At 38.4% G+C, this 19901-nt stretch overlaps 2 protein-coding genes across 3 annotated transcripts in view; both read right to left on the bottom strand.

Moving 5' to 3' along the window:
• The window catches only part of zgc:85932 (uncharacterized protein LOC405875 homolog), a 31572-nt gene extending 19906 nt beyond the window's left edge, over nt 1–11666 (bottom strand). The window contains exons 1-8 of the mRNA XM_067595462.1: nt 11234–11666; nt 6596–6665; nt 4179–4297; nt 3374–3507; nt 1530–1701; nt 1264–1335; nt 872–963; nt 498–572 (exon numbers count right to left, since the gene is read on the bottom strand). Of these exons, the coding sequence (XP_067451563.1) occupies nt 498–572; nt 872–963; nt 1264–1335; nt 1530–1701; nt 3374–3507; nt 4179–4297; nt 6596–6665; nt 11234–11482 (983 nt within the window). The 5' untranslated portion in view covers nt 11483–11666. The remainder of the gene's footprint in view (nt 1–497; nt 573–871; nt 964–1263; nt 1336–1529; nt 1702–3373; nt 3508–4178; nt 4298–6595; nt 6666–11233) is intronic.
• A 2208-nt stretch (nt 11667–13874) lies between these two features.
• eif3k (eukaryotic translation initiation factor 3, subunit K) lies at nt 13875–19392 on the bottom strand. Of its 2 annotated transcripts, none has more exons than XM_067595461.1 (8): nt 19210–19392; nt 17751–17849; nt 17133–17253; nt 16249–16323; nt 14971–15037; nt 14705–14782; nt 14411–14536; nt 13875–14011 (listed from the first exon to the last, which is right to left on the bottom strand). In XM_067595461.1, the coding sequence occupies exons 1-8, from the start codon at nt 19269–19271 to the stop codon at nt 13980–13982; spliced, it is 660 nt and encodes a 219-aa protein (XP_067451562.1). In that variant the 5' UTR covers nt 19272–19392; the 3' UTR covers nt 13875–13979. The 2 variants fall into 2 exon arrangements, with proteins under 2 accessions (XP_067451562.1, XP_067451561.1); XM_067595460.1 differs by having other exon boundaries at nt 16249–16326; nt 19210–19391.
• Between the last annotated feature and the right edge of the window lie 509 nt (nt 19393–19901).

Genomic DNA, 19901 nt, shown 5'->3' with positions numbered 1-19901 from the left:
AGGTCCTTGGTTACTGTGGACTCTTTTAAAAAGCAGCTAAAAACTCATCTGTTCAGACAGGCATTTGGGTTGTATGTGGTATTTTATATTTTAATTTGTCTATTTTTTCCACTCTCCTTGCATTTTATTTTCTTTGACTGCGAAGCACTTTGTGACTGGTGTCTGTGAAAGGTGCTATATAAATAAACTTGCTAGCTAGTTAAAATTACTGAGAAAAAAATGTGTGGTTTTGTGTCTCTGACCATCACGATATCTGCTTCCTTATTTATTTTTTTCTTTCTTTGACAAATGTGAAAGCAAACAGCATGTGTGCAGAAGAAAAAGTCATGTCAGCGATAAACTGACTTCTTTGTCTTGTGGTCTCTTTTGTGGTTGAGACTTACATGTCTGAATGGTTTGTTTCATGTGTACTGAAGGCGGACAGTGAGAGTCAGAGTCAGCAGCGATGTGTGTGTGACAGAGAGACGTTCAGACACATGATAATGTCACAAACTCACCAGAACTCCCCGTCCTCCTGTCTGACTCTCCCCAGTCTCCGCTGCTCCGCAATGCTCACCGTGTTCCACTCTGGACTACAAGAGAGAGACAAAAAGTTCATAAAAAATCCTTTTATCACCCAAATATAACTGAAATCTTACAAATATGGTGCGTCCTATTTGTTTTCATTTTGGTGGACCAGCCCCTGTTATATTGTTCTGTTATATTATATTCTGATTTATTTTTCTTAAAATATACATGTTCATTGTGTTCAATATCACGTGATTTGGCTTTATGGCTTCAAACTGGATAAAATGTTCATTTATGACGGAGCGTCTGGCGGACAAACAACGTTGATGCATGCGTGCACATTCACGAGAACTCTCTCTTGTACCCTTTAAAGTCACTCCACGGACCCTCCCACTCTGTGTTGCCCCATGGGTTGAGGATTCGCACCAAATCCACGGGGCCATGTGTCGTCTTCACCTGGGAGAGGAGGGGGAAAGAAGGACAGACAGAAAGAACGTGAGAGCAGTGAGAAGAACAATCCATGATGAATCAGCACTTTTACTGTAAAGTCTAGAAATAACACATTCTAACTTTAAACCAAAACCCATCTTTGGTTTGTATTTGTGGACTTGGTTGGAGCATCTTACTGCTCTCTTTGTTGCACAGACCCATCTGCTGTTGATATGTATGCTTATAATTAAAATTCAGAGGGACAAGCTAAACTACAAGCTATGAGTCAAAACAGACACTTATTAACATTTTTTTAGGGACAGTTACCTTCTCTATCGCAGTCAGAGAGTAAGCATGTCTGAACATGATCCCCAGTTCATTCCTCTGCTCCAGTGGACCCTGCAGAGACAACAAAATCCACCCACAGTTATGACGGGTCGGGGAAATGTCAAAATTACATGACTCATCATGAATAAGAAAACCTTCTATGGGAGAATGTACCGCATCAGTGTTGCCCAACAGCTCCAGGGATTTAAACCAGATCTTACAAGTCAATTTCTCTACCTCTCACGCCACAGCTAACCTCAACATACCTGGCAGTTGGCGCAGTTGATAAGTGCTCCTTTATCCAGCAGGTATTTGAGAAGGGTTGGAAGATCTCTGGGCAGCAAGGCGATCTTCATAACCTCAGCTACCCCACCTGTCATATCAACCATGGCCTCGTGAGGGAAGCCCATGTCCAGAGCTCTGTAGCCACCTTTCAGTCTGGGACAGATGACATGGGAAGAACAAAAACATCAGACAGTTTCCACGTGGTTTATGATGAGTAAATAGATGAGCAGATTTTCAGATATTAGGGAGCCACAAGTTATTAACTCTGTCTTTCTAGATAGAGCTGAGGATGCACTTTCCTGTAGGTGTTAATTTTGACTGAGGATGATTTCTTTACTTGAAACTTCAGGGTGTGAAATCAACATTATACATATGTGAGACAGACGCAACACTGCACAGTTTGCTCTGAAATCAAAGTCGCCATCGAGCAGACCTGCTGAGCATTGCAATTTAGGTGACATTATTCACAAGCACAAGGCTATTTTTTTGCTGCCTCTGGAATATTTTGACAAATAACTGCTGACTTTTTAAAGTGTGAAACCGGAGAATCCAGAGAGAAATACTGACAGACATCCGCCATAAAGTGGAGTCAGTCTGGAGTCAGACAGCAGACAGTAAAGCAGCTCAACAGACCAGCTGTTTGACAGAAGTGATGGAGATCATTGATCTACAGAGAGATCAGTCAAAAAGATAAAAGTTTTACATTCAGCTAGACGGGCACATCTGCATTCAAAAAACATTATGGGGGGATTTTATTCCTTTATTAGATGGCTGACAGTATACAGGACATAAAACAAGAGGAGAGACAGATGAGGAATGGCATGAAATTAAGGTCCAGGGACGTTATGAATATTATATTTTTAAGATTTATCAGCTATTTTTAATGCAAAACTTCTGTGAAAACATTTCAAAACATGTATGTGTATTTCCATGTTTTATTATTTATGGTTGTTGTGGTTACAGATAATTTCATTCAGTGTTAACTAGAAATGGATAAAGAAATGTATTTAACAATAAAAAAGCTACTAAATCTGAGGTTTTTGATATTGAACATAACTAATGAAACATCTGTAACAGGCAAAAGAGGACCAAGAGTCTGCTGTAGAGGCTGCACACTGTAGTACACACTGTAATTGTAATTTCATTTCTTTGTCTACCTGAGACACCCCATCTTCCCTTTTGTGTTTTTAATTATGATGTCTAGACCTCTTCAAATTTACACACTAGACCTGCAGGATGCCTCCGGTGAGAACCACACCTTAGGGGGGTCGGCTCCGATACCCACAGCAGACCAGAAGGTATGAAAACACATCTTTGGGTAGGGGGGGGGGGGGGTGTTCCTCAGGTATAAATGTTTAGCTCTACCCATGCTCGGGGTCTTTCTTCGTTAACCGCTCGCCTGTTGAATGACGTTTTCTTTGCAAAGAAAATAAAACCTTGTCGGCCGGCAGAAGTCTATATTTTGTTCTTCACCAGCAGCAGCAGAGAATTTCCACTACAATCTGTGAAAAGTGTCCTGATGAGATTGTTGTTCTTTGAGAAGTGAACTAAAATTCAAAAGGGATTATCACTGTGTGAAAGAAAAATGAACTCTGCCCATTAGATTTTTAAACTTCTTATGTGTAAGTGGATATTTTGGCCAGATAGTGGTGCAATACAATGTGTCAGGGTGGGTCACAATAATCATTACAAGCCATCTTCTGCCCTTTTGCGATTACTTTAATGATAACAATGATGTTATCAAAGTGGCTGTGTTGCAATTCAAGGAATGTTTTTTGTAGTTGCTTCCAAATCCGCACACACACACACATACACAGAGACTCACTTGGCATAGGCCTTCTCCAGCAAAGAGCTCCAAAACTCGTGTTTGTTTGGGGAGCTGAGGTAGATCAGATTGTTGTTCAGAGTCGGCAACAAGTCGTCAATCTTTACCTCCTCCCACTGACCGTACTGCCAGAACTATGAAGAGAGAAAAAAGGGAAAGATGTTTTTATTTTGTCATAATGCCAGTGGCCTGCTTTGACCAGCTTTACAAAGGCTACAAAAGGTTGTCTTATATCCTTATATGTTTCATGAATTTCACAAAATCTGCCATCATGCAGAAATTATTATTATCTAGGTGAAAGCTACAGTTTCATATTCAGCATCAATAATCATCAATTGTGTCAACATTGTGCCTCTAGAGACATGCAGTTGATTCTTTTGCATTATCAAGATGAAGGATAGGTTTACAGTTTATAAGTCTTTCTTAAAACAACAGTCAGGTGCCCATACATATACATAGAAACAGGTTTTGCTTGCTTTAAGGGTTCCTCCTGTTCATACTCGCCATTAAAGGATCTCCTCCTAACGTGCTTTCATTGTAAATGATGGGAAACAAAATCAACGGTCCTTGTTTTGTGCAACATGTTTATCTGAAGCTTATATGAGGCTTCAGTAGTCTGAGTTAGTTAAACCAAGTGTTTATCTTCCAAAGTAACAGTCTTTTAGTACAACATTCCCTCTTTTTGTTCCCCTGTTGAGCTGCAGGATAATAACAAAGAGAACTGAGAACATATTATTTAAACCTTGAAAAAGCTGACATTTGCATGTTTGTGCTGCAGCATGTTAGGCAGCATTTAGGTATTTACCCTGAAGGTGAAGCAGGCGTTGTATCCATCCTGGAAGTTCTGTCCTAGAGGCACAACCTTTTTGAGCAGAGATGGATGCACTGCGAGAGACGCGATAGCGGAAAGTAACCAGCAGTCATCTAAAGAAAAAAAGGGGTTTGAGAAGCATGTCAGGGTCAACAGGAAGGTAAACATGCTGCATTCAGAAGCTGCATCCTTTTAAATCTGCATTTCAATTTCAAATACTGTTTTCATTTTAAAGCTGCATTCTTTTTCCCCATTTTGACACAGCTGGGACATCCTCTTTATCCCTCAGTAACCCATAATCTATTGTGCACTGGTAAGATGACTCATGGTGGATGCAGACTACCTTTGTCAACTTGTAAAGTCAGGAATATCACTCGATTGTATTGGATTGTAACGATGGAAGTCTGATATTACCTCCACAGTTTGTTCCTGTTAGCAGCATAGACATGTTGTTGATCACAGGGTGCTGCTGATAAATGGAAGTGATATGGATATTTTTCCCACTAAACTGGTACGTTTGTCAGCTGTTATTGTGTTGAGATGAAACTTGACACTCACGTAATCAAGTCACGCATATAGTAATGTATCCCAGGTTTAATACTTTTATTTTCACTTTGGCAGCTGTTTGAATGCAACTTCCAGGTGATGAATTTGAAAAAGTTTACAAGATAAGAACCACTTGAATGCACCTATCTGTGATTTGACTGGACCATAGTATCTGTAGAAGAGGAGCAGGTTCAGTCTGATCTTCAGATTCTCAGAAGGGCCCACATTTTAGGACACATCGCAAAAGGATCAGGCTGCTTACTTTGGACACAACTAATGTTTGAAAGTTATTCCTCCTGATTGGGTTGTTCTAAAGTGGGACAATGAATGGATTAAGACAGCTGACACAGTGTGCTGGGGGCAATCGTGGTACTGAAACTAAAAGAAAAACCCTTCATTGCAACCCGTAACCCGAACCCTAATAACCCTAACCCTAATAACTCTAACCCTAACCCAAATAACCATAACCCTAATAACCCTAACCCTAATAACTCTAACCCTAACCCTAATAACCATAACCCTAATAACCCTTACAACCCTAATAAGCCTAACCCTAATAACTCTAACCCTAACCCTAATAACCCTAACCCTAACCCTAACAACCCTAATAACCCTAACCCTAATCCTAACCCTAATAACCCTAACAACCCTAATAACCCTAACCCTAATAACCCTAACCCTAACAACCCTAATAACTCTAACCCTAATAACCCTAACCCTAATAACCCTAACAACCCTAATAACCCTAACAACCCTAATAACCCTAACAACCCTAATAACCCTAACCCTAACCCTAATCCTAATAACCCTAACAACCCTAATAACCCTAACAACCCTAATAACCCTAATAACCCTAACCCTAATAACCCTAATAACCCTAACAACCCTAACCCTAATAACCCTAACCCTAACCCTAATCCTAATAACCCTAATAACCCTAACAACCCTAATAACCCTAACAACCCTAATAACCCTAACCCTAACAACCCTAATAACCCTAACAACCCTAACCCTAATAACCCTAATAACCCTAACCCTAATAACCCTAATCCTAACCCTAATAACCCTAACCCTAATAACCCTAATAACCCTAATAACCCTAACAACCCTAATAACCCTAACTCTAATAACCTTAACAACCCTAACCCTAATAACCCTAACCCTAACCCTAATTTCCCTGAACAGTCAATTGTTTATGTCCTACAGAAAATAGTCACAGGAGTAAGACAAAATTACATGAAACCTTTGCTAAAAGGGACTTTTTATGTAAATAAATCTCCATTGCAAAAAATGAAGGTGAGTCATCTTTGGTTGAACACCAGATACCAGAATACCAAAATACCAGCATCTTTAATCAGCTGCTGGTGCATCACGTTTTATTTTTGTTTTCATGCACCCGCATTTCCTTCACAGATAATTTATCCTCTATGGACCTGGTTATGTTGCTCTGAAAAATCACATAAAGTGTTGATTTATGTGTTATGTAATTTTGTCTAAATCCTGCAAACATAAAAACTAGACTGAAGCAACAAAAAGCTTATGAAATGTAACAGGAACCTTGACTGTTTCCTTAAAGCAGAAGACTACACAGGTCAGTACAGATGAGTCCAAGTGGAAGCTCTGATCAGAAATGTAGTGGAAGGTGAACTCACCTGACCTCACTTTTGTGTGGTGACTCTATTTCTATAAAAATGTATCCACCTTTTAAGCGTATCTATCTGACAAAAAAATACCAGTGTAGTTACAAAGTACTTTAAAGTTAAACATGTTATGTTTTTTGTTCATTTGTCTTGTTCCTAATGATTTCTGCACTTATCATGTCTGAAAAAACTGATTGTATAACACTACAGTACTTGTGTACTTACTGAGTTTCCCCTGGCAGATGTCCAGGCGCGTTGCTCCATCTACTATAAACTGAGGCGACGCACAGAGCTCCTAAACACAGCAGGGAGTTTGATGGTTGATTGGTTAGAATAGAGGAGAAGGAGATGAGAAGATGAGAAGAGGAGATGGGTGGGGAGGGAAAAAGTCAGATGAGGATAAATACAATAAGATTAGCATGTTTCAACAGCACCATTCCTGGGAGCTAAATATTAAAGATCAGTTTTAAAAGCAATGTGGCATAAACTACTCAAAAAATCTGCTCCTTTGAAGGAATACTTTCTTACCCAAAGTGCTAGCTGGGCGCCGTCTTACTCTTTTAGTTACACAGAGAAAACTTACATGCTTTTATATCCTCTCACTTCAATCATTGTTACACCTTGTTCGCTTATCTGAACGATCACGCTATTGTTAAAAATTCAATAGACAGATTACTAACCGGAACAAAGTGCTTCATTTAAAGCACCATTAATCACTTACAAGGCTTTGCATGGCCTGACACCGGAGTATATAACTTCCAAGCCCTTTCTGTCCTCAATTCTGCTAGTTTGGATCTCCTAACTTTTACATTACATTACATTTAGCAGACGCTTTTATCCGAAGCGATGTACATATGAGACTGATACAACACAAGCAAGGATCTAGTCAGGACTAACTGAGTCCAGGTTAAACACAAAGTTTTTGCTCTACTGGCTCCTCAACAGCCTTCCACTGAGGTCATGTCTGCTGTTAAAGCTCATCTTGAAACCCACTTTTAAAGAACGGTGTGTCTTACTTTCTGTCTTTTAAATTACTATTATTTTCTAGCGCATTCACCTGTTTGTAATGCAGCAAATGTTCTGTGATTGTTTTGAATGTCCTAACTGTGGAAAGCATTTTGTGTTTTTTTGCTCAAAAAGTGTTCTATAAATAAATTATTATGATTATTATTAGGATTGAGATGAGTTTTATCTCTGTGTAGTGTTGCTAGATGTGTAATAAATATCATTTTTGTAGATGTACAATCAATAATTCTAAAAACTACCAAATATATAATAATCCCATTGTATAAATAGGATGGACATAATACTTGAATCAACTTTAAATACAACAGAAAAGCACGATTAACTACAAAATGACCAAAAAGTTGCATTAACACCTCTGTAAAACAGCTTCAACCAAACCTGAACATCATAACCTCCATGTATTTATTAAAGGGTTGTTTAGTTTTAGCTACATGGACCAACAGTAATCCTCCCTTTGCAGTAAACTTTTAGGCATGAACTGCTCTGTTATCAGTGAGCTTTGATGGTGAGTTTCTTGGACAACTTGGCCTACAGCACATTTTTATTTAACCAGTGAGGACCTGCGTACGTGCAGCTCAGGGCTGTAAGGAACATACTCACTGTTTACATCCTGTCATAAAACATGTTTAATAGACTGACCTGTTCTTTGTTTTCATTGTCTGTTTATTTACTTGGAAACTCATCATAAATGTGCTTCATAAAAATGTTTAGTAGAGTAAGACAGAATCACAGGTGTGAAAGGACAGACTACATATATTGTAATTAAAGCAATTTTATTGCACAAAAGACAGTAGATATATAATAAATAAGTAGTAAGTAGATATATAATAAATCAGTTCAGGTACTTTGATGGTTGATTGGTCAGAAACATACTGACTTAAGTTAAAAATGTTGTTTAGATTGTGAGATTAAAACATGTTAAGATAATAAATACAGATGATAACCATCTGCAACCAGCAACCAATAAAACTATAAAGTTTATTCAGTCACACTTTCATTTGGGATTTTAGTTTGTCGAGGCAACATAACCCAGAACTGACTGAGATAAATGAGATAATATTTCACTGTGAACTGTGCAGAAGGAGTGAATGGGGTCAGTGTGTGTGTAAAGAGTATCTATTCTGTTTGTATATGTGTCAGTGATGCATCACAGTACCAGTTTAACAGGATCAGAAGAGGAGCAGGAACACGAGGATTCACAATCTTCTAAGACAATTATAGATCACGTTACCTAGAAGGGGCAGTGGTTGACTGAATGCTGATCCTAAGGATGGCTTGAAAGTGAACTTTGTGTCTTAGTGTTGTGGTTAAAAACATGTTGTGGTTTTAGATAACAAATCTGAAGTTACTTCTGTTTGGGGACCTTGAGATATGTTTATGTTGTTTTGTTTGAAAAGTACGGAGCCCCTAAAGTCTCAAAAGGTGATATTTTTTTATCTTGTATGCACAAGAGAATTATCTTGTATGATTATTTTAATTATAATTATGTAATAATCATGTATAATTAATGTAATATTCATACATTAAATCATCTTGTGGGAACAAGTTTTGTGTGCACAAGATAACTTTTTTGTGTGTAAAAAACAAGTTTCCTGTGTGTGTCACGCATTTTCCTTACTTGACGTCACATCGTGATGTCGATGCTGAAACAATATATCATGCAGCATTAACCTGAAGGCAAAGTTTAACTCACATATTGGACAATGTTTGATTTCAGTTATCAAATGTTTAATTTTGTGTAATAAAATCTGCGTGGGCTCTTGGTTTTACCGTTCAGGAAAAACTGAGAATTATTTCCGGAAATGATCGTGAGCAGCTGGTTAACATGGAGACATGCTTTGTTTGCTCAGACTACATTCTCTATGTAACATCGACCCGGCAGCAGTTGTTAAACCAGTGTTGCTGCTGCTGGTTTGTGGCGCTCTCAGTTGTCCTGCTGTCTAAACAAGGAGAAAACACCCTAAAGGTGATGGCTGTCCAAGTTTTTACAAGAATACAGAAGGTAAAATTCCTCTTGCAACCCAAAGGACTGACGCCGTTGGCTGACTTATGAAACCAAAGTGATTTTCATAATATATAAAGATGTTTGGCTTTGGTTTAATAGCAGAAGAGAAGACGCTGACTGTTGTACGTGATAAACTTCTGCTTGTGTTGCAATCTTTATCAAAAAATCCAGACTGCTGTAAAGATAATGCAACTTCACCTTATCACTTAAGTATGACACTTTTTGTTTTTGTTATCAGGTCTGCAGGGCACTGCAGAGGAGCAAACCTGTTATGTTTGTGTGCATTTGCACTTAATATAAGGCTCATGAATGCCAACGTGCAGCTCAGTCTGCAATAAATGCATCTTTTGTAAGGTTTGTAATGTTCCAGATGTGTGGAGACTGTGTGCCAGAGAGGTTTTGATTTTGATCTGTAGTACGTTTTCAGGAAAACTATTAAATTGCATTATACTGTTCTGTAAAATGTCCTTGTTATTTTGTCCAGCTCCAGTAGAAAACATTAGTGGGCTAATAGCAACGAGGCAAGAATTAAAAAATAAAAACTGCATATTACCTTCTACATTGCAACACATGGGTTGTTGTTGGGTTAGGTAGTTTCATGTAGAGATGCCTTGATTTGATAGGCCACATATTTACTCTATCTAAATACACCATGAGCTCTGATCTTATCTTGACCTTGACCTGCCTTAATGTGTCAGAAGAGAAGAGAAGAGGAGAGAATTTTTTTTTTACCTTGTTTTTTGAATTACTGAAGGATTGACTACAGTGTTCCTGTTGTGCTGCTGTAAGGATTTAATGGTGAGACTGATGTTTATAAGAAGTGATACTTATGAGGACAGCCTCGTGGTTTAAGGCAACGCCCATAATTTGTAATGACCTTCTTTCGTTTTCAGCCATAAACCTTTAATATGTGTCATTCCCATCGTTCTCCCCCCTCATCTATCAGCTCTGTACTGTCAACTATATAATAAAAAGGCATAAAATGATCCAACAATCCTTCTCTTTTTTTTTTAACAATCTTCCCTCCTATTCCTGCACTTTTAAGTATGACTTTACACTGTTTATAGTATTTTGCAGTTCTTATAATCAAGCTTCCACTTGCTAATGACTATCGGACACAACAATTTAGTGCATTTACAGAACAACTTCCTTCATTTATGCTTCTCATTTTCACTTTCTGTTAAAGTTAAGCCACTTCATTGACCTCTCATAACGTTTTATCATAGTGAAAGTAGACTCTATTCTTCTATATAGGCTTTCTAAATCTACATAATGAAGACTTACATTGAGCTACATGTTGTGTTTGTTTTGATTCTGGGCCTGCACAGTTCAACATCCCACTAACACATTTAGGTCAGTAGTCCTCGTTCTCTTTTCTACAGGGAGGCAGAACTGTGAAGTCATAAAGTACTGTAATTAAGAGCAATTCTTTAAATACTTTGAGTATTTCCATTTCGTGCAATTTTACTTCTGTGTTCTCCTGTATTTCACCTTGATATTATACTTTTTAGTCCACTACATCTGCATCTGACCGGTTACTGAGCAGATAAAGATTAACCAGCAAGACATGTCATAAACTCATAAATTATGATGCACTGTCATAAAGGAAACAGTATAAAGTTGATGAACTCTGGCTGGACCAGGAAGGACATTCAAATGCTGTTTACACATTAATGTACCAACACATGCTTCAGTTGATACATGCAAATATTAGGGTTAGATACTGACGCAGTGCATGTTACAGCACAAATACTTCCTTCCTTGTGATTAAATATAAAACCTGTGACCGCGGGGTGACTTTGAAACCACCTTGCAGAGGAGGTCTTCTTTACCTTTGGTCGTTTCCACTTGACCCCGGGCTGCATCTCCAGCTCTCCCAGTGGGAAGTGATAGTCCACGAACAGTCCGTCCCGTCCGAAGGTGTTCGCTTGGCCGCCCTCAGAGGGCATGTTCCCGGATAACACATCCGCCAGCCAGAGGCGAGACTGAGAGCCCAGCAGCTCGTCCGGAGAGACCGAGTCCACATCATCGTCCGGTGGAGGGAGGGAGCCCTCAGACGACAAACTCAACGACTTTTTCATGTCAAAAACTAATATCTTATCTGCTGAACCGTCAGTAGTGCAGAACTTCCGATTTACGTGTGCGCCTTTCACTTCGTGCAGGTGATAAACACAGACAGGCCACACCTTCCCGCAGAGGTGCACAGATGCTCACCTGGGCGGAACGTGTGCTGCTCTGGATTCACGCCGGCAGGGGTTTCCAGTCCCGCCCAGTCAGGCACTCCCACATGTTTCTGATCAGTATGCACTGACTCCTCAGATATACTTAAAATAATAATGGTTCGCCATTAAACAAAATCAGCCTAAATTAGAGGTTTCATTATCTTTTCACGGTAGCGCTTTACATTCCAGCTCGACAATAACAAGGTAATAGTGTAATATAATATAATATAAGGTAATATCATGGTAATTACTAAAATAATAACCAGGAAACAGATCGGTTTTGACAATCGGTAAATCCAATGTCGGGAAGCTTCTCTGGAAGCGTAAAGTTGCAAATTACGTCACAATGAGAGATGAACTACAGCAAAGCTAATAGAAATATAGTTTAGTTCACTAAAGTTACTTGGGAAAAGTAGTTCAAACTACTTCATAAAACATGTAATTACATTTGCAATGAAATACAAAATTATAACATATAGGCAAATACCTAATGAAGAGAAATGATTGCAAAAGATATTCAACTGAAAAGTCAAAGTGTAGCTTCTTCTCACACAGTAACAGAAAAAAATGCAAAAATATAAACTTGTAAAACTGCATTTAGATGTTAACTTAAAACTTGTTTATCTTGAACTGTCTCCTTTTAGACCATTTCTCAACTTTACCTTTGCAAAGGTCACCTGTCGGCTCACATGTCAGAGCAGAATCTGATCTTATTTTCTTTTCTATTTGCCTACAGTCAAAATTGTAGTTCCAGTAGGTTAACAATATGTAGTGACCCATCACTGGTAACATCATACTAACATTCTGATAATAATACAATAACCTGTTAACAATAATAAGGTTGTATCAGTGTGATTAAAAATGGTAATATGGTGACATTAATGGGGTGATAACCTGATAATAATGAGGTAATATTATGGGATACTATCAGTGTAATTAACCTTTAAAACCACATGAAAATTCTTATAAATCAAAACAGGTAAATACCAGATTATAATTCTGAAATTCATCTTCCCTCATGTTCCAAACATTCTTGTTTATTTTAATGTAATACTGTAAAAATTCCTTTAATGCTGTGATTTGTTACCTGGAAACACTTTCTGTGTAATAACCATGAATCAAGGCTGCAAAATGTAAAACCAACAGTTTTATCTTGTTATTATCGAGCTGGAATATGAAGTTTTAACCCTCTGACAACCACCTCGAACAGAAACACTCATCAGAAACACTCAACCGAGCTTTCTGTTCCCAGAGGATCCAAAACCTTTCTGTGTCGAGGACTCTGATACGTCCTGGGGATCCCAAATGGTTTCATTTCAAGGATCAGTGATGCATTATCCCGGTCCAGACAGTGATCCTCCGATCATCTTCATCAGAAGAACATTGAACTCTACAGTATCATTTCTTCACTAAGTTCTGTGAAACTTCATGTTTTTAAAGAACAATTGTGTATAAACTACAAAAAACAACGAGTGAGTCTCCTGCAGTGGTTGACCTCCCATCACCACATCACAGCTGAACTGGTTTAATGTCATTCACTGCTGGTTTATTTGGTATATTTGCACAATGTGATTAATTCCCTCATTGCAGAGTTTACACCTTTATTAACACTGTCAGAGGCATTGATTCAAATCTACGGTAATTTCTGAACCTGTATTTATTATGGTGTTTGTGTTGTTGTACTGGACTATATTGAAGTGTGTTGCTAATTGTTTGGCTGTACTGACAAGATATTCATACATCTCCTCTGTGTTTTAAAATCATCAACGGAAAATACTTCAGACTCCTAAACCCAGAAGTGTTTTTAACCAACGGCCACCAGATATTTGTTACCTACAGGTAATAACTTCAGGACAATGTTCCTTTGTTCTCCTGATACTGATATGAAGCACTCAGACGGATTTTATCACACAGTCTCGAATACTAGTGCACCTATAATCCTGCCGAGCACATGAAACACAGGAAACTCTCTGTCCAATCGTCACTTTAACACTCAACAAGCAGGAAGACACAGAGCAACGATAAACACAACACCTCACATGACGACTCAGCAGCAGCTTTGATCCAGGCTGCCCTGATTTATGTCAAGTTATTCTTCTGCTTAATAACAGTGTTTAGCCAACACCCTGATACCATTTAGACAAACAAGGAAGTTACACAATTCCTGGGAAGAACTGTCAAACATTTCCACTGCAAGGAGATAAAACTTCCTGGTAACTTCAAAGATACACACACAGACACACACAGAGGCTGTAAATGATAAATTACATTTATTGCGAAAAGAGCAAGTTGAATTTCTGATGACTGGTGTGTGTATCTGTAAATGTGAGTGTGAGTGTATGTGTGTGTATTTGCATCACTGAGATGTAGCCATGATGCTGGATACACCTGTGGAAAGAGGAAACAAAAAGTTTTGTCTTCAGTTACAGTCACAAATAACACTCGACATGAAATATGATGATAAAATGAAATTACAAAGAGGATGCATGGATTTTGGGATGTAACTTATTTCTATCTGTTATTCAATTTACAATGAGAGAAAAGCAGCCGTTAGATCTATAGTGAAATTAACAAAACTATAAGATAATTAATCTTTTAATTATTCCTAAAGCTTTGCAGACAGGAGCACAACCTATTACTGCTGGTTTTAATATCTTGTTCATTCACTGTCAGCTGTTTAATTAGCATAAAATACCTTAAATACCTATAAATAACACTGTCAAAAACTACCAGGAACAACATGGACCAAAAACAAAAAAAACGTTGATTCATTCCATCAGCACTCACTCTCGAAGTCGATCTTCTCCACGATGTTCTTGGGTTTGACGCTCTCCTCCTGGTTGTAGATGAAGATCTGACCGTCCTCGTTCTCCGTCCAGCCATACTTATTCATCCAAACCTTCACCTGCGTGTCTGCGCAAACATACGGAGAGGAGAGACAAACATTACATGAGCTTTAAAGTTAAATCAGATCATCATTTCTAGACGGGGGCGGAGGGGACATGTGGTCTACAGATGAAGCTTCTATCGTTGTTGAGTTATTCTGACAGCTGTGTGTTTCTCTACAGTTGAAGTTCTTACCCAGTGGGTCTCCCAGCATCTCAGCCAGTAACCGGTGCTCGATGGTCTGGTAGGTGATGCCCACGACATGGCAGATGACTAAAGAAGAAGATCAATTAAATAACAATGTTAAAGTCTTGTCTTGTTCATGTAATGACATGTTTACAGTTTAGGGTGTGGCTGTTTCCTGCTATCTCCCACAAACTGTCGAATGCAATCAGCTGCTCGCGTTTACTGTAAGTTCTAACTGTCCACTGCGGTGAGTCAGTCAGAGAGACGATACTCACACTTGCGAACAGAGTCCTCGAAACCGGTGATGCCGTCGATGAGCTCTCTGTTCTCCTCCAGACTCGTCTGTCAGGGGAAACAAGGAAGAGAACGTGACTGAATGATACCAGATGGACAAACTGTTTCACAAAGTCTGGAGACCAGGAAGAGAAACAGGAACCAGAACAAGAAGGAAATCAGAGAAATCAACAATATGAACCCTGATCGACGTCTAATCAGCTGCTTGATGGTATTCATTAAAACACTGAAACCACAGACAGAACAACATATATGAGCAGCAACCAAAGGTTTAATTTATTGTGTGGATTTTTAAGAGGTCAGCCTCTTTCTATTTCCCGTCTAACGCTGCTGCATAATTTAATGTTCAAAATTAAACATGACATACGACACAGACACTGTTAGGCTTGTTTATCATTTAAATTTTGTGAAATAATGACATTTTCTTTGGTATAAAGCTGTGTTTGAGATACATATTGTTTCTGTGTAAACAGAGAAAACACACATTTCCTTCATTCTGATTACTTATTACGATTCATCAATTAATTGACTGACAGGAAATTAATCAACAATTATTTTGAATAAAGAAAACGCCAAATATTTGCTGGTTGCAGCTTCACAAATGTGAGAATTTGAAGCTTTTATGTGTCGTACATGATAGTAAACTGAATATCTTTAGATTTCGGACAAAACAAAACATTTGAGAAAAAAATTATAACGGGCATTTTCACTACTTTATGACATTTTATTGACAAAATGATTAATCAATAATGAAAATAATTGATGGTTGTGGCTCTACTCCCCTTATTAATCAGCAACTAATAAATTTTTTTTAAAAAGTTTATTGAAACAATCAAAAATTCCAACTTTTTACTAATATTTAATCATGAGGAATCGTTTGTAATCTATCTACCCGATATTGTTCTACGACTCCATACAGAATTTAATAATTGTTATTTCTGTCTATTCTGTATATAAACAACATCAGATGCTTGTCTGTCCTGGAGGAAGAATCTCTCCTCTGTTGCTCTTCCTCCTTTTTCACCATTAAAGAATATTTTGGGAGTTTTTCCTCCTCAGAAATGATGGATTAATGATAGATAGATAGATTTGTAAAACCATTTGAGGCAACTCTGTGATTTTGGGCTGTAAAAATAAAACTGACTTGACTGCATACATTAAATACATCAGTAAATCTGTGCATGACTGCAGCCAACATGTGTGTGTGTGTGTGTGTGTGTGTGTGTGTGCGTGTGTGTGTGTGTGTGTGTGTAACGTACCCAGAAGCTCTGGAAGTGGCAGGTCTCCAGCAGGTTCCCCAGGTAGAGGATCTGTCTGATGGGGCGCTCCTCTTGCTGCGACACTGTAGTCAAGGAAACGCCCCCTGACCCCAAGACAGAGCCCATCCCACCCCCCCACCCCACCGTGGATCCATTTACACACACTCCTGCACAGTGACACTGGCTACAACACTCTACTTATATCACTTCTACTACATACATTATTTTACTAAAAACCTCCAGTATGTTAAACTCATATTAACACAAATCTCAGACTAACAGGAACAAGTGGAAACCAGGTGAAAGAAACAAAGGAGACGATTAAGTTCTCCTGATTTACATTCATTGTCTACTTGCAGAAAACGCTTGAATTAATGTCATTTCATTTTAAACTGAGTCCAGAGCTCAGTTTGTTGTGCAGAAAGTCCTCGTCTTCATTTTTAATACAAAAATTTTATTTTTGCATATGCAGAACTGTGGTTACACTGACAGCACATTCAGAAAAAAGACCTTAACTGTGTGTTTTTTACTTGCGCTAGTGATGTAAGTGGAAAAAAATAACATGCAGATAAAAAGATCAGAATGTAGACGCAAGAAAGACAGAAAGAAGAGTGTGAAAACTAAAAGATCAACCTCTATGAAAAAATGTACCAATGACATCATCAGTACATGCAGATTTATGGAAAGCTGTAACTTGAAGGACAAAACACTCACTCACTCACACACACACACACACACACACACACACACACACACACACACACACACACACACACACACACACACACACCTCCTTCAGAGCAAATTAACACCAAACCAAACCCTGTCGGACCCCGTTGTACAGCTTGTAACGTGACATACATGAAACAGTACCAAAAGGATACGTGTGTCTGATCGATCATGCACTTGCACAGAGTGAAGTCGGTGTGTGGCAGGTTGGTCAGAGCCTTCAGCAGGACCTGTGAGGTCACTTGAGTCTGGAAGTAGGCGGGGTTGAACTGGTACCTGCATGGGACACATTTAATGACCGTCACTTTACATCACCGACACGTTTAAAGCAATTTCTAAAAGTCAGGAGGTCTGGAAACTAACATCTGTATGAAAAATGTTACTAATTTAGAAACATACAAAGCTGAACATCGTAATTTAACTGTTTTATAATCAACACCACCTGTACTGTCTGGCTTTCCTGCTGTTTTCCGAGTCAGCAGAAAGCTGAACAGTACAGCTAGACACAAACACAGCCCTGAGGGTGTCAATACCCTGAAAACACAGTCAAACAAGTTAAACAACCAACAGGATATTAAACTGTAGAAAACAAGTTCTTTCCGCGGAAACATTCAGCCATCGTTACAACTCAGACAACACAATGTCTTTAAAAGGAAACTCCACCTAATTCTCTCAGTTTCTGGCTGATTCAGCAAATGTTCCAGTGTAAGCTAAAAATATCCGCTACGGTTTGAATGTCGGCCGGTGACAGTGATGATGATGATGTAACTTACAGCTTCAGAACAGCCAGGTTGGCCTCCAGGTCGTAGGAGTTTTCTCTGGCTTGCATCTCCACGTAGCGCTCCAACGTTGCGAGGTTTTCTGGGTTGTATCTGCGAGGAGAGACGACATCATCGCTCATGAATCGAGTGTAGATGATTTCTGTGTAACTGTGTAATGGAAATACTTATTCTGCACTGCCAGTCAGATGTTTTCAGGATCTCTAAATTTAGCTTTATTAATCACCAACTATTTTGATAATAAATTAATCGTGACTGTCATTTTTTTTAAAGAAATAAATGCCCAAATTCTGTGATACCAGATTTTCAAATGGGAATATTTTCTGGTTTCTTTAGTCCTCTATGATAATAAACTGAATATTTTTGAGTGAGAAACCCAGCTAACATCTGGTGCCTTCTTGGAGTCATCAATTTTGAGCAAGTTAACATTTGTTAAAGGTCAGATCAGACTGGTTCACAATTTTTCAAGTGTCCATATGAACAGTGAAAGAGGTTTTCCTCTCTGTAATCATTCCTCCTGTTCATACTGGATATTAAAAGATCCTTCAAATGTGCTTTCAGTGTAAGTGATGGAGGCCAAAATCCACAGTGTGTCCACACAGTCATTTAAAAGTTGATGTGAAGCTTATATGAGGCTTCAGCAGTCTGAGTTAGTCATATCAAGTGGATATCTGACACATTTACAGTCTTTTTAGCATCAAATTTCCTCGGACAGTGTTTCCCAGTTGATCTGTGGTGGAAGTATAGTAACAAAAAGAGGGACTTTGGCACTAAAAAGACTGTAACGTTGAAAGATATCTTGATATCTTGATTTGACTCATTTGAACGCTGAAGCTTCATATTAGCTTCAGATAAACTTTTAAATACATTTTTTCACAGAAGGAGGACTGTGGATTTTGTCCCCCATCACTTACATTGTAAGTGCATTATGAAGGGATCTTCTAATGGTCAGTATGAACAGGAGAAAGGATTACAGCAAGAAAAAAGCAGTTTCATTGATCGTTTGGGCTTCTGACTATTGTTTTAAGACAGACTTGAAAAATTGTGAACCTGTCCTTTATCATGTCACCTGTGTGAAAAAGCGACTGACATTAAACTTCAGTTCAGCTTTGAACTAGTTTGTTGGGGCAACAAAACGTCAGGTGAGTCTTTAACATTAGTAAATATTTTGGAAGAAATAATTTAATGGGAAGGATGTCACCTAGCTAACGTTAGCTGTCAGAATGTGATACAACTTCTCCAGTTTTAATATTCAGTTACTTTTGCAAATGTATCTTATAAACACAGTGTTCACACTGGCACCAGACTGACAAAAGAAACAAGAAGAAAGCCTCTGACTGAGTTTACCGCCTCCGTCTTAACTCAGCAAACGTTAGCTTTCAACATTAGCACAGAGGCTAAGCTATCGTTAGCTTGTTCGTCCGGTTATCCATCCGTGATCAGTAATCGGTACCTATCGATTCCTCGCAGGAGTTTTCCCACGTTCGCCCTCATCTGCTCGATTGATGACGACATTTGGTCCAGATTTTTCAAGCAAACGTTAAGGTGAAAAACCGAATTAAATCCACACGTGGACCGCTGGGTAGAAATGGGAGGAAAGAACGTCGGAACGGAAAGAGCGACGGGCCGGAACCGGAAGTGGAAGTACGGAGCCCAAACAATTGATGGACCACAACAGCACTAACTGTCTATTTAATTAATTTGTTCATTACGACCAAATTTTATATTAATAAATCAAAATGAAAAAAAGAGCTGACTGTTAATATCAAACAAAACATTTATTCTTTATCAGAATGTACGAACAAAAAAGCAGTTAACACTTAATAATAAAACCCTGTAAGATTTACAAGATATTCATTTAACTATGTCTTTTTCTTTGTTTGTTTGTAGACACAAGTTGTTAACTTGCTGTATACTTGTATCAATAAAGCTGTTAAATGTAATATTCCGTAAACATCGCAGTAGTTTATCTAAATGTGTCTTACAATTAACATTTTATGAATTGAAATATCAGCTATATTTTACAAATCTTTTTATTCTATTGGCCAAATTTCATATTCTTTAAAGAAAAATGACAGATAAAAAGCCAAACTTCTTGGTTTTCACAAAGGAGGTCAAACAATACATTGATTCAATTCGATTTCC

The sequence above is a fragment of the Thunnus thynnus genome, chromosome 7 (genome assembly GCF_963924715.1).
Source record: "Thunnus thynnus chromosome 7, fThuThy2.1, whole genome shotgun sequence".
In the NCBI taxonomy this organism is placed as follows: domain Eukaryota; kingdom Metazoa; phylum Chordata; class Actinopteri; order Scombriformes; family Scombridae; genus Thunnus; species Thunnus thynnus.
Note: the sequence above shows the minus strand (reverse complement) of the source record. Positions and strands in the feature narration are given on the sequence as shown.

Excerpts from the sequence above, each read along its gene's own strand:
- eif3k (XM_067595460.1), bottom strand. The coding sequence starts at position 19,271 with ATGTCGTCATCAATCGAGCAGATGAGGGCGAACGTGGGAAAACTCCTG. Across the intron at positions 17,254-17,750 it reads AACCTGGCTGTTCTGAAGCT|GTACCAGTTCAACCCCGCCT; the intron begins GTAAGTTACATC and ends TGTCCCATGCAG. Across the intron at positions 15,038-16,248 it reads GCCACTTCCAGAGCTTCTGG|ACGAGTCTGGAGGAGAACAG; the intron begins GTACGTTACACA and ends TTCCCCTGACAG.